General features: G+C 42.1%; 1 protein-coding gene across 2 annotated transcripts in view; it reads left to right on the top strand.

The window, feature by feature from the left end:
- The window catches only part of ROCK1 (Rho associated coiled-coil containing protein kinase 1), a 182,948-nt gene that overhangs the window by 51,859 nt on the left and 116,353 nt on the right, over positions 1-14,736 (top strand). For both annotated transcript variants that reach the window (XM_034762738.1, XM_034762739.1), the window contains exon 2: positions 10,123-10,204. In XM_034762738.1, coding sequence (XP_034618629.1) covers positions 10,123-10,204 — 82 coding nt within the window. The remainder of the gene's footprint in view (positions 1-10,122; positions 10,205-14,736) is intronic.

Below are 14,736 nucleotides of genomic sequence, written 5' to 3'. Positions count from 1 at the left end.
GGCATCGGTATGGTCTCAAGGTCTGACTATAACATAGTTAAGGAAGTGCCAGTGTTTGGACCTAGGATGTTTCCAGGTGGTCTTAAATTTGTTACACTGCCTAAAGATGGTATTTGTGATGAGTTGGTCATGAGTAGCTCCACACATTTGTTGAGGAGGAGAATACCATTGGGGTTTACATTTCCCACCCCTTCTTTGACTGTTGTGCCTCTCCGGAGTTGGGAATTGCATCTGACTCTGGCATTGAAATCTCTCACAAGGATGAGTTTGTCTTACCTTAGGTGTGGCTGTGAGGACTGCATCAAGAGTTCTATAAAACTACTCCTTATTATCTTCCTCATCTTCGAGTGTTGGGGTGTATGCGCTGATGACCGTGGCATATTGGTTGTTGCTAAGCTTGGGTCCAAGAGTTATGAGATGCTTGTTGATCACCACAGGAAGCTCCAAAAGCTGACTGGTGATCCTATTTTTGATGGCAAAGCCAGTCCCAGGAATGTCTCTCTTCAGGTGGCTTTCCTTTCCAAAAGAAGGTGTAGCCACTTCTGTCCTCTTTTAATTGGCCCTCATCGGCCCGGCGGGTCTCACTAAGAGCTGCAATTTCAATGTAGTCTTGCCAGTTCTCTGGCAATTATGGCAGTTTCTGGGCATTCACTATGCTGAGAGTCCATAAGGGTGTGGACATTCCAGGTGGTGAAATTCATTGTCTTGTATCTCTTGTTTTAATTATTATTATTATTATTATTTTTAATTAATGGAGAGATCATATCTCCTAGAACTGGAAGGGACCTTGAAAGGTCATCAAGTCCAGCCCCCTGCCTTCACTAGCAGGACCAAGTACTGATTTTGTCCCAGAGCCCCAAGTGGCCCCCTCAAGGTTTGAACTCACAACCCTGGGTTTAGCAGGCCAGTACTCAAACCACTGAGCTATCTGTCACGGAGTTCAGTGATCACACTGGATATGGCTATTCCACAATGCTCAGCGATGGAACATCTTGCTGATCCCCCATCTTTTAAGGAAGTCTGGGATGCCATCACTCAGACAAAAAAATTGCAAGGCACCAGACCCAGACGGCATCCCAGCTGAGGTTTTTAAAGCCGGTGGAACAATGTTCCAGCACAGACTTTGCCAACTCCTCGACAAAATATGGACCTGTGAAGAAATTCCACCTGACTTTAAGAACTCCAACATTGTTACAATATTCAAGAAAGGAGACAAATCTTTGTGTGGGAACTACAGAGGTATTGTTCTCTGCATCACAGGGAAGATTCTTGCCCAGATCCTACTAAACTGCCTCTTCTCCCTTGCCGAGGAACTCCTTCCCGAATCATAGTGTGGCTTCAGGCCATCCTAAGGCACAACTGACATGATTTTCGTGGCACGACAGGTTCAGGAGGAGTGCAGAGAGGAACACCAGGAACTGTCCACAGAAATTCATTTCCATCATCAGACTACTCTATGATGGGATGACTGCCACCATTTAGTGCAATGGCTCAGCGACAGAATCATTCACCATTCGCACCTGTATCAAGCAGGGCTGTGTTATTGCTGCAACACTTTTCTCCATTTACTTTGTCGTGATCCTGATTCTCATTCATGATGGCCTTCCTGATGGAATCGGGATTGAGTATCGTATGGATGGCCACCTCCTCAATCTTTGACATCTCCAAACAAAATCCAAGATCACGAAAACTGGCAAACTCACCTTCAGTATGCATATAACTGTCAATCTTGCACACACAAAGGCCAATCTGCAAAGCACCCTAAATCTTTTTGCAGATGCCTCTCTCAACATTGGGAAAACCAAGGTACTCTACCAGCTCTCACTTGCACAAACTACTCTTAGTATTCCACAAATCACCATCAGCAGAGAACCCCTGGAAAATGTGGATCATTTTCTATACTTTAGCAGCCAGCTCTCCCAAACTGCCAGCATTGAATACAGGATCTGCTGTGCCAGCACATCTTTTGGAAGACCACTCAAATGAGTCTTCAATGATAGGGTCTACAAAAAGGTACCAAGATCTTGGTTTACAAGGCAGTTGTCATCCCCACCCTTCTCTATGGGTGTGAGACCTGAGTACCCTACAGATGGCATCAAAAGCGGTTGGAGTGGTTCCAGCAGTGCTACCTCAGGAGGATTCTCAGGATCAGCTGGGAAGATCGACTCACTATATCAGGGTTCTCTCTGCAGCCAACATCAGCAGTATAGAAGTGCAAGTCATGAAATACCAACTCCACTGGGCTGGCCACTGTATACGTATGCTTGATGCTTGCCTTCTGAAGCAAGTACTCTTTTTTTTTTCAGTTAAGTCAGGGAAGAAGGACTTGGGGAAGGCAGCGGAAGCATTTCAAAGACCTACTGAAAGTACATCTTAAAAAGGAAGGCATCAACCCAACAAACTTGAAGGACTTGGCATGGAACAGAACACAGTGGTGCCACACCACAGCTCGCTTTCAGGAGAACAGATGTGCTTATGAGACACAGAAGCAACAAAGGAGGAAAGAGGGCAGAACAGTCCAGCCAACAACTATGTCTCCTCCAAGATTACACCTGTCACTCCTGTGGGAAATCTGCAGGGCAGATTTAAAACTTAAAAAATCATCAATCCTTGGCAGACATCTTCACATTGAGGGATAGTGGGAATCAGGAAAAGGATTAGACATTTTATGTAATGAAAATATCCACATTTACATTTGATGAGATTAAAGCAAATAGAATTTTCATGCTCCATGGTATAAATCAAATTTGGAGTCAAGAAGGTGTGAATGTAAAATAATGGGGAAGGGAAGAGGTTGTGGTTCTTGGTCTTTAGACAGTTTGAAGAAAAAATTTTCCTGCAGGTGGAAAAATGAAGAGAGCTCTTCACTGCAATGAACATAACTTGTATATTTTGAATGTTACTTTTTTCCAAGTTGAAAATTTTGCAAAATTTAAAGCAGTAATAGCAGTGATGAGTATACTTTCACATCTGAAAATCCTGCCTGGCTCAAAATCTTAAGGGAAAAGTAGTCTGTTAAATCAAGATTAATTCTTAGCAGACTTTCAAATGCTGCTAAACAACTTTGATAGTTAGCTTAGTAGAAAATTCTTTTATGTAAGCATGATTGTTTGCCATATCAAAAAATTGGAAAAAATCATTATCCTATCAAAATAATGCAAAAGATACAATTGTAGCTGAAAATTCCCCAAGGTCACGATACATATTTTTCAAAAATATTAAGTGTTTTTTTTCTGGGGGAGGGGTTAAGGTTCTGAAAACCTACATAGAATATTGTATTGATGGAATTCTGATAAAAATTATACTAGTTATTAGTTTGATAAAGCCAGTAATTTATTCTTAATTTATAGAGATTTTAAAATATTTTATCATCTCCAAACATATGTTATATAAAGAAAAGGAATATGCTGTAAAGCACTATATAAGAGTTAGGAAGACAGTGCTTTATCAGTTAACCTTCCAAATTTGTACCACATATATCTTTGCAGCCCTAGGTCTAGAAACCTTTTTTCTAGAATATTTAGTCCAATGACAGAAGAATCTGTTACACAAGATATGAATATAATCTGGATGAATGAAAATAATACCAATCAGTGTTGTTGAGATTGTTTTGCAGAAATTGTCTTATTTGGATGGGGGGAGTAGATGATCGAGTTAATATAGTTTAACTATATTAGAAATTGGCAGATGGTATAGAATAATTAGGGTAAGGTATTTCAGGCAACTAAAGAGAAACACAACTCTCATATCTTCCTGAAAGTTTAATTTTATTTTACAAAACGTAAAGATTTGTAATGTGTGATACTAAAACAAGCATTAAGAAATAAACTTAGCAGGAGGAAAGAATTTATAATGGGTGGGCAAACTTTTTGGCCTGAGGACCACCTCTCGGTATGGAAATTGTATGGTGGGCCATGAATGCTCACAGAATTGAGAGTGGGGGGGTGAGCTCCAGCTGGGGGGATGGGGCTCTGAGGTTGGGCCAGAAATGAGTTCAGGGTGGGAGGGGGGCACCAGGCTGGGGCAGGGGGTGAGGGCTCCGGCTGGGGGTGCAGGCTATGGGGCACAGGAACCTAAGCTAGATTTACAAAAAGGACCAAACAGTGGGAGAAAAGGACTTTGAGACTGGACAAACCATGATCAGATTAAATTAGGGATGGATCAGAGCATAAAGGTAGTAGTTGAGTGAATTGCCTGTGAGATCCTCAGGCCAGTCAACATAGTAGTAGTATGGAGTCATCACAGTGACTCCAAAATGAGGCTGTATTTAGCTTCTTCCACCACCACACACATCACTCTTGGGGAAGCACTTTTTGACCCTTTCAAAGTTTCAAAAATGTAAATGAAATACATGATTTCCATTAGACCTGTGACACACTGTCTTCCCTACTAGTCATGCAAAGCTAGGTTAAAGTTGAAAGGTGGGCTAGGGGCTGTGCGACTACTGGTAATGGTGCATCACTGCTTTCTTTTGTGTAAGAGTACATGAGCACTTGATGCCTTTAGAAAAAGGGGTATCTACTTGTTTAACTTAGAGGGAAGTTAGATAGCCAAAATGACTGGAAAGATTAGAAAAAAAAGAGGGAAACTAGAATGCGGAGAGAGGTGTGTATCTCTCTGCAGCCAATCCTGGCCCAGGCTGGGAATAAAGAATAAGCAGAGTTCATGCACCACTTTCTACTTTCCATTCACTTTCTTGCAGGTATAACTACTAATATACCATAGCTGCTCCACTCTCCCCAATCTCCATATTCATTGTTTCCATTGATTCGCTAAAAGGCATTTTTCACTTCTGGTGCTCATATTTCTTTCCTGTTCACTCCCCTGTTGGTGTAACTGTGTAATTACCAGAGTTCGAGTATCATCTCATTCCATTCGTGCACAGCCTGCGGAGTTTGCAAGCTCTGCCATCTGAGCTAATAGGTTTTAAACAAGCTTTATCAAAATAGAAAAAAACAAAAACAAATCTACCTCATTTTTACATACTAATACCTCATATATTAAATACTTAGAATCATAGGGTTAGACGAGACTGCAAGGGTCATCTAGTCTAACCTTCGGTCAAGATGCAGGATTTGTTGTATCTAAACCATCCAAGATAGATGGCTATCCAGCCTCCTTTTGAAAACCTCTCATGAAGGTGCTTCCACAACCTCGCTAGGTAGTCTGTTTCATTCTCTTGCTGTTCTTACAGTTAGGAAGTTTTTCTGACATACTGTAGTTTGAACCCATTGCCTCTTGTGCTGCCTTCTATGGAAAGAGAGAATAACTTTTCTCCATCTTTTTTAATGGCAGCCTTTCAAGTATTTGAAGACTACTGTCATGTCCCCCCTTAATCTCCTCTTTTCCAAACTAAACATACCCAGTTCCTTCAGCCTTTGGTCATATGGCTTGCATTCTATCCCTTTGATTATCTTTGTTGCTCGCATCTGGATTATTTCCAAGTTTCTCTACATCCTTTCTATACATTGGTGGCCAAAATTGGATTCAGAATTCCAGCTGAGACCTAACCAGCACCAAGTAGAGTGGTACTATCGCCTCCCGTGATTTGCATGCCATGCCTATGTTAAGTATCAAAGGGGTAGCCGTGTTAGTCTGGATCTGTAAAAGCAGCAGAGAGTCCTGTGGCACCTTACAGACTAACAGGCGTATAGGAGCATGAGCTTTCGTGGGTGAATGCCCACTTCTTCGGATGCTTCCAAAGAAGTGAGCATTCACCCACGAAAGCTCATGCTCCTATACGTCTGTTAATCTGTAAGGTGCCACAGGACTCTATGCCTATGTTAATGCAACCTAAAATTGCATTTGCTTTTTTTGCAATCGTATTGCATTGTTGACTCATGTTGAGGTTATGATCCACCACAAATCCCAAATCCTTCTCAGTGTTGATGCAAAGCTAGTTATACCCTAATCCAGTGGCTCTCAAACTTTTTTTTACTGGTGACCCTTTCACATAGCAAGCCTCTGAGTGTGAGCTCCCCCCCTATAAATTAAAAACACTTTTTAAAATATATTTAACACCATTATAAATGCTGGAGGCAAAGCAGGGGTTGGGGTGGAGGCTGACAGCTCACAACCCCCCATGTAATAACCTTGCAACCCCCTGAGAGGTCCCAACCGCCAGTTTGAGAACCCCTGCCCTAGTCTGTATTTGTGCATTTGGATTTTCTTCCCTCAGTGTAGCACCTTTCATTTGTCTTTGTTGAATTTCATTTTGTTTATAGCTCAGTTCTCCAATTTATCAAGATCTCTTTGAATTTTAGCTCTATCCTCAAAAGTGGACACAGGACAGATCCCTGTGGAACCCCACTTGAGACTTCCCACCAATCTGACATCATTCTATTAATAGTTACTCTTTGATTGTGGTTTTTTAACCAATTATGTATCCTCTATTGGTAGTTCTGCTGAGCCCGTATTTCCCCATCTTACTTATCAGGATGTTATGTGAGACAGTGTCTCAAGCCTGGCTGAAGTCTGGGTATATTATGTCCACCACATTTCCCCCAATCCACCAAATAAGTTACCCTGTCCAAGAACTTCAGATTGTTGAATAGCTTGACATGGTTCAGTATCAATTTAGCCATCCTTTATAGTTGATCTTTGATAGAGATGGGTGCCTCCAAGTAAAACAGTGATGATCTGAGAAGTGTTTGTGGCCTACTATGAACACAGTTGTGTTTTTGGATTAATTCTGTATATGACTCTGTTCACATGTACTGTGTATGACTAATCTGTATTTAAAATCCATTCTCACCTGCCATAGTTGTGGACTTCTTATGGATTGTGTCTCACCCTTATTTTTGAAACAAACCTCAAATATACACCTCTACCTCGATATAACGCTGTCCTTGGGAGCCAAAAAATCTTACGCATTATAGGTGAAACCACGTTATATTGAACTTGCTTTGATCCACCAGAGTGCGTGGCCCTGCCCCCCCCCGGAGCACTGCTTTACCGCATTACATCTGAATTTGTTATATCGGGTCGCGTTATAGCGAGGTAGAGGTGTATGTACATTTTTAGATTCTTATTGAACTAGACTTACTGTACATCTTAATATTTTGAAAAGAAAGTGAGGAAAATGTACAATCCTGCAGATATTCTAATTTGGCACACGTGATCATATGCAATATTTTAGGTTTGTTTTTCAAAGAAAGGGCTAAATTGTGGCTTTTCTGCAAGCCCTGAGCTAGAGGCAGCAAGCAGGTAGTTGCATTACCCCAGGAGCAGACAAGGAATCTGGTTCTTCATTCCCCTCTTTCCCCCCACCCTTGCTTTTGGGAGAAGTATTTTTGCTGGTATGCCTAAAGCAAATTACTCCCTTGCTTAGGCACATTAGCTAGATCACAGTATGGCCCGGGATTATTATCCTGTTCTTTTGTTAACACCATCAGGTTTAAAGGATTGTTTTCCTTTTATTAGATTTTCCAGGCAAAATCTGGAAAATGTAACTTTCATTAATTTAGTAAACAATTTTTTTTTGTTAGTTTTCACATTTTCATGTTGTGTATCTTCATTACCATTTCTCTTTGGGGTGTAAATTGTTTCAGACTTCTTGTCTTTTCCTCCAAACTATTGATCCATAAAAATAGTTAGTATACTGTATTATCCAGTTATTGATCATTTATCTTTCTGATCACTACTCCAGGACCAAAAGGAGTATAGGTCCTGAAAGCCTCTCCCTCTTTACTGTAAAAGAGAATTACAGGAGAAGTATAAATATTAACTTTTCTTTAAGTTTTGTGAAAATATTGACTATCGGGGGTAGCCATGTTAATCTGTATCCACAAAAACATTAAATTCATCTGCAAATTTAACACCATTAATTTGGACTTGAATAGGGACTGTGAGTGGCTGGCTCATTACAAAAGCAGCTCTGCCTCTCCTGGAATTAACACCTCCTCATCTGTTATTGGGAGTGGACTATATCCACCCTGATCGAATTGGCCCTGCCAACACTGGTTCTTCACTTGTGAGGCAACTCCCTTCTCTTCATGTGTCATTGTATAATTCCTGCATCTGTAATTTTCACTCCGTGCATCTGAAGAAGTGGTTTTTTACCCACGAATACTTGTGCCCAAATAAATCTGTTAGTCTTTAAGGTGCCACCGAACTCCTTGTCGTTTTTGAAAATATTGAGAGATTCTACTTAGTTGTTTTATTTATATTAGAGTAGTGCCTAAGAGCTCCAAACAGTACTGAGACTGCATTGTGTTAGGTATTGTACAAATGATTAACATTCAGCAGCAACTTTAAAAAAAAAAGTAATGAATTTAATAAGTGTGATAGCATCCATGCTTGAAAGTCAGGTTATTCTAATTACCCTCTTATCTTTATTCCCATTACCATCACTAAATTTAATTCTGGTATAATTTTTAACACTCGTCACTCAAACCTCTGAAGTTAAAGATTCATACTTCGTCATTCGAACGTATGGATTCCAAGCTTTCATTCAGATGGCATTAATTCTAGCTCTGAAATTTTTTGAGATGGGGGACAGTAAAATCAGGTTGAAATTGAAAGTGCAGGGAAAGTTTTTTTGTTTTTGTCTTTTAGTTTTTTTAATCAGAAAGATTTGCTTTTGTTTGTGCTGTGTAATGGAATGCTTTTTGAAAAACTAGACTTTCAAATGGTGTATGCCATAGCATTTATTTTCAGCCATGCAAGTTTGTGGGATATTGATCCCTTAGATCGGTAGTGTGGGTTTATTTTAAGGTATTAGTCAAAGACTTAATCTAGAAAGTCTCAGACCTTGCACTAGCACAATTCACTCTCTAATTTATTTTTGTAATTGCCATTTAAACATTATCTGACTGCAAAAGACGGTTTTTCAACACAGTTTTAACTGAATTTTCTGAGGTTTAGTCATCCAGGACACTTGATGGGCCTTTATTAGCTGAGGTGCCATTTGTTGTTGGGAGGTAGAGAGTTTGTTTTATTATCAGAGATGTTGGACATAACCATGTGAGGTGCTGTATGCTTCCTGTGAAGTTAAGAGCACACTCCGCTCCTATTGGAAAAGGCACTTCATAAGGCCTGCAAAGTATCTGGTTGTATGCATTTATGCTTGTTCTTGAGTATCTTAAGGTTTGTCTAGATGAACAGTTAGTGAGCGGCAAGTTAGAGTGTAATATATACAGTGTAAATATACAGTGCACTAGCATGCAGAGCATTAACATTGCATGTGGCCACTATTACTGTGCACTGCAGGTTCCCTAATGTGCTTTGATCTATTCCACTTGGAAATAACTTTCATATGCACTATGGAACTTTTAGTGTGCAATAACAGGGCCCATATGGACAGTTAGTATGCGGCTTGTGTGCTGTACATTTACACCCCAACTTGTCACTCACTGTTTATCAAGACAAGCCCTAATAATTTGCAGTTTTGTAGTAGCTAGAGAACCCATGGCTGGCTGTTTCTGATCCTGTGCTAGGCTTTGTTGCAGCAAAACACTTGTACATAAAGTAACTCACATGCTTATGAGTAGTCCCATTGAGTTCCATGAGAGCATACACATGCATGAAGTGACATACGTGTTTGCGGGATGAAGTCCCTGCTGTGTAAATTTGAAAAATGATCTGAATATAAAAAGAATCTAATGTTGGAACTCAACTTGGTTGAAGCTTGGCCTTAAATTAACATCGTGTTTTTCTCTCTCACAATTAGCCTCTGACATTTACAGGGCCTCTACTTCTTGCTATCTGATATACTTTTTACTCTTTGTCAGCAGTGCGCATTAGTCCATGTCAAAATTATATTTTTTTCACTTTCTAGAATGAAACACAGTAATAAAGTACAAGAAGAGTACTTCAGAAATGGCATGCTTTTTTTCTTTTCAAACATATGAGTTAATTATGTTTGTCCATCTTTTTCTGTTTCTTTCCTTTATGGGATGCATGGAGACTGTGTTGTAGACAGGCTTTCTGGTGAAAGAGGTGGAATAAAAGCTGAATCACAGTATATTGCCTTTAAATATATTTAAATTTGCTAATTGCATAATAATCTTCATCCCATTAATGTGGAAATTTGGCAAGGACAATTGTTTGTCTTGTCTCTATGATTAACATAATTGTGTTTCAAAAGGATATATAATTTTGTTTGTGCTTCTCTTTGTTCAGGATGGATTAGATGCTTTGGTGTATGATTTGGATTTTCCTGCCTTAAGAAAAAACAAAAATATAGACAACTTTTTAAACAGATGTAAGTATTTTTATTTTTTTTATTATAATATTAAATAACAAGTTATAACTAAATATAAATAGTTATTAATCACTAGGATCTAGATTTTCAAAAGTTACAAGTTATTTTTGGTGCTTCATTTTTTTGGGGGCCAATCTTGAAATTTTAAAGGAGCCTGACTTTCAGAAAAGACTGAACACCCAGCCCTGAAAATCAAGCCCCTTCAAGGTGTTTCAAGTTGGGCACTCAAACTCATTAGTGACATTCAAAAATGTAGACCTACATCTTACTTTTTTCTATATTCTTCTCAGTCCTGAAGATTCACTTTCCCTATCAAAACTTGTGCCAGGGCAATCCTTGGGGCAGAAGTGGGGAGCCATCCTTGCCACTTTGCAGCTAGCAGGGGTACTACTAGCTATTTAAACAATCCTTTTGCTCCCCCTTCTTCCCACACCCAGCATACTAGATTCCCAGAAGTGAGGGACTGTATTCTGGTCTAGCACTTAGAATTTTAAGTAATGATAACATTAACTATTTACATAAGATTTGTTCAGTGATCTGACGCTGTACTGAGTTAAAAAAAGATCACTTGTGTGATAAATAAAACTCTTTATTCAAAATCAAATGTACAGTCATCACATTCTTAATATTTTGTATCGTTCCTAAAATAATAAATCATAAATAATTATCACAGCACAACATTACTAAAACCATCACAGACAATATGATTTCAGTAAGCCACAAAGACTGTAGATTAGCAGGCTATTGGTACATGATATATTTAGGTGGTTATTGTTGTATAAGGTTTCTTGCCTTAAACTACATGAGAAGCCTAAACCCTGTAGTTGATGTATTTCTTCTTTTTTTGGTATGCTAGCTGTGCAGAATTCTGCTCTTTTTTTTGCTGATTTAAATAATTTTTAGTGCACAAGAAAGAAGCAAATGAAATTTAGCTAGGTGGTTTAAGCTTCATTAAAAACCCCAATGTTTGTCTAGTGCAAAAGAACAAAATGAACAAGGAAATATTTTTTAGTCCTTTACGGGAGCAGTGAAAAAATCTACATAAAATTATGTATTATCTTTTGCAGCTGAAGGGCACCACTGTGTATTACTGCATTGTCGTTATGGTTAATATTGGCATTTGCTACGCTTTGAAAAGAACTTCAGAATTGTAAACTCTTAACTCATCTTGACCTGTTAAATGGAATGGCTTTTAAAGTAACCATATGATTTTTCATAATTATGAATGCAGCCATTTTTGCACAGGAGTCATGGTTCTTCTTCAAGTGCTTGCTCATGTCTATTCCATTCTAGGTGTGTGCGTGCCCATGTGCACAGTTGTTGGAGACTTTTGCCTTAGTGGTATCCCTAAGGTCGGCTGTGGCACCCCTTGAGTGCTGCGCTCATGTGTCGGTATATTAGACGCCACCGACCTTATGTCCACTCAGTTCCTTCTTACTGCCCGCGACGGTTGGTTGGAGTGCCTTGTCGTGTCTTTAGTAAGAACGTTAGCGGTTATTCATAGTCCTTTGTTCTACGTATTCTGTACATAGTTAGCAGTTAGTAAGTTAGGGTACGTAGAGTCCTGGCTGGGACTTCGCCTCCGAGTGGGGCATCCCATGCTCACCCAGCTTCAAGCCATGTGCGTCATGCAGGATGCTGATGACTATGAGTGGCTCCCAAGACAGCTGCCTGAAGTGTTTGTGGGAAGCCTAAAGAAAGGACAAGTGCCGAATTTGTAAGAACTTTTGTCCCTGTATACAGTGGGATATCCGCTTAAGGGCCCTCTTCCTGGAGGCTGCGCTCTGACCCATGTCGGAGCCCTCCACCGCAGAACCTACACTGAGTACTTTGGCTTCGGTGCGAAGCGCTTCACCCTGCACTGTTCCCCATTGCTGGTGCCGAAGAAGCGCCAGAAGAAGAGGAGCCCCTTGGCACCAAAGGACCGGGGGTCTGTGGGCAAATGACCTTTGTTAGGCCATACTCCATCGTGAGGCTTCATGGGGATAGCGCTGAGGTTGGACCCCCGAGCCTGGCCAGGGATCCAACCCCGGGAAGGAGCGAAGGTCCCCAGCCTCTCCCAGGGCCGTCAGGACCCGAAGCTGTACCGGCGGCCAAAGAGGAAAGCAGACTGACTCTGCAGGCACCGCACCAAGTGACTGTCCTGGCTACGATTCCACCACCGAAGGGAAAGCCTATGGGAGTGCAGCCTCATAGAAGGGCAGAGCACCCCCGATCACCGGACTGCAGGTGCATATCCCCATCTCCGTGACCTTGGACCCTAGCACCGTATCCTAGCTCTCCAGCTAGACAACCCAGGTCTCCAACGCGCTCCCCACCTACTAGGCGTGGGACGCCAGAGCCGCAACACCGTTCCCCATACTGCAAGTATTGGCGGACTTCCGGCCACAGGTCACCTAGTCCCCGGTCACTCTCTCCCAGGTGGTCTCCTAGTCGTCAGTCACTGTCCTGGAGGGGCTGCTCGGAATCACGGCACCAGTCCCGGTCTCCCTGGTACCGCTCCTCTGGCAGACATCGCTACTTGCCTTTGCCTCAGCAGGCAAACCCTGGTTGCCACTGTGGTTGCCGGAGAGACAGTGATCCAGATCAGAACAAGAATTTAGCCCGGCACCCCAACCAGGGAATTCTTCTCCTATGACACCAACCACAGTGTCGTCGCAGCAGGGACAGTGGCTTACCCAGTGGCAGTACTGGAACCCCTGGGGGGGGTGCCGGTGATGCCAGTCACATATTCTCAGCCCTCCCTGGCTGCCTTGGATAAGCCAGTAATGGTGCCACCGCAGCCAGAGCATGGTACTGAGCCAGACGCGGCACCAGCGCACCGGACCCCAGCACCAAAGGAGCCTTGGAGGGGGAATGCGCTCCTCTGGAACAGTCCTCATCATTGTGCCCTGATGACTTTAAGGAGCACCATGCCCTCCTTCAATGGGTGGCTGAGAACTTAAACCTCCAGGCTGAGGAGGCCAACGACCTCTTCAGTTTCATTTCGGCCCCTGCTCGGGTCGCATTGCCTGTATACCCGGGGATCCTTAAAATTGACAAGTCATTGTGGCAAACCCCCCCTCTATTCCGCCGACTTCTAAGAAGGTGGAAAAGAAATACACTACATCCCTGCAAAGGGATTTGAATATCTCTATATGCATCCCCCTGCAGCACCACTGGTTGTGTCCGCAGTAATGAAAGGGACAGTGAATGTCAAGTTAGCAGCATGCCGAAGAACAAAGAGGCCAAAAGACTTGATTAGTTTGGCAGAAAAGTTTATTCGACGGCAAGCCTACAATTCGGGGTCTCTAATCACCAGGTCTGCTGGGACGCTATAATTTCAATCTCTGGGACTCCCTGAATAAATTCAGAGAGGCCCTCCCACAAGATCATGCCCAGAAGTTTGCCACGCTGGTGGATGAAGGCACATTGGTCGCCGGGGGGGTACTCCAAATGGCCTGGGTCGCCACTGACTCGGCGGCCTGGGTGGTCATATCTGTGGTGGCCATGAGACGCAGCTCTTGGCTGCAGTCCTCTGGATTGTCCCAAGAGATGCAGGCCACGATCCAAGACTTCCCTTTTGATGGCACGGGGCTCTTCTCTGAGCTTATGGACTCATGGCTACACTGCCTTAAAGACTCCTGAGCCCCCTCTGCTCCCTTGGCCTTCATCCCCCGCAACAGTCCAGGAAGCCTTTCTGTCCTTTGCTGCCTCCTCCCCCTCAGCAGTCTAGGTCCTGGGGAACTCCCAGAGTGGGCTCCTACAGGATAAAGACAAGGGTCATAAGTAGTGATACCTGTCTTCTTCCCGCCTGGCTACATAACCTGACTCTCCCCGAATCCAGGGAGGCCAAAAGCAGTTGTTTTGAGGGTGCGCCTGAGGATGGCCAGTCTGGTGGATCCGTCCCTCCCCTTTCTCAACCACCATCTCCTTTTCTGGTCGGTCTGGGCTCATATCACCTTGGATTGTTGGCTGCTTGATACAGTTTTGTCGGGCTATACCCTACAGTTTACCACCAACCACTCCTCTCACCCCTCTTCCCCGTCCCTCCTTAGGGACCCTTCTCACGAGCAACTCCTCGTTCAGAAGGTCGAAAACCTCCTGCCCCTCGGCTGTGTAATAGTTTGAGGGATTAGGAATCAATAAATGAGGGCTAATGGTGTTACATGGCAAAGTAGATAAAAATCAATGATTTAAAAAAAATCAGATTTCAAAAATGTAAATACATTTTTCTTTTTAAAAATAATCCTGTTGAAATTTGAAATTATGACAACGTGTATTCAGGCCTAAAATTTACTATAATTTATTAAAATAATTTAAATTAAATAAATAAGCAGTAAGTTTGCTGCCAAAGGTTTAAAGCAAGTCATGCTATTAGACTGTTGGAAGTCAGTAGCTAAACACCTAAAACCAGAGTTTGCTGAAGTACTAAACTAACTTTTGACATCAGTAGCTTTTTTTGCAGGAACACAGAGGATATTTTCTTCTTTTCAATTTATTCAGCTGGTTCAGTTCAATGACTAGTTCATTCAAAGTTAAGAAATGGATAT

The sequence above is a fragment of the Trachemys scripta genome, chromosome 2 (assembly GCF_013100865.1).
Source record: "Trachemys scripta elegans isolate TJP31775 chromosome 2, CAS_Tse_1.0, whole genome shotgun sequence".
Taxonomy (NCBI): Eukaryota; Metazoa; Chordata; order Testudines; family Emydidae; genus Trachemys; species Trachemys scripta.
Note: the sequence above shows the minus strand (reverse complement) of the source record. Positions and strands in the feature narration are given on the sequence as shown.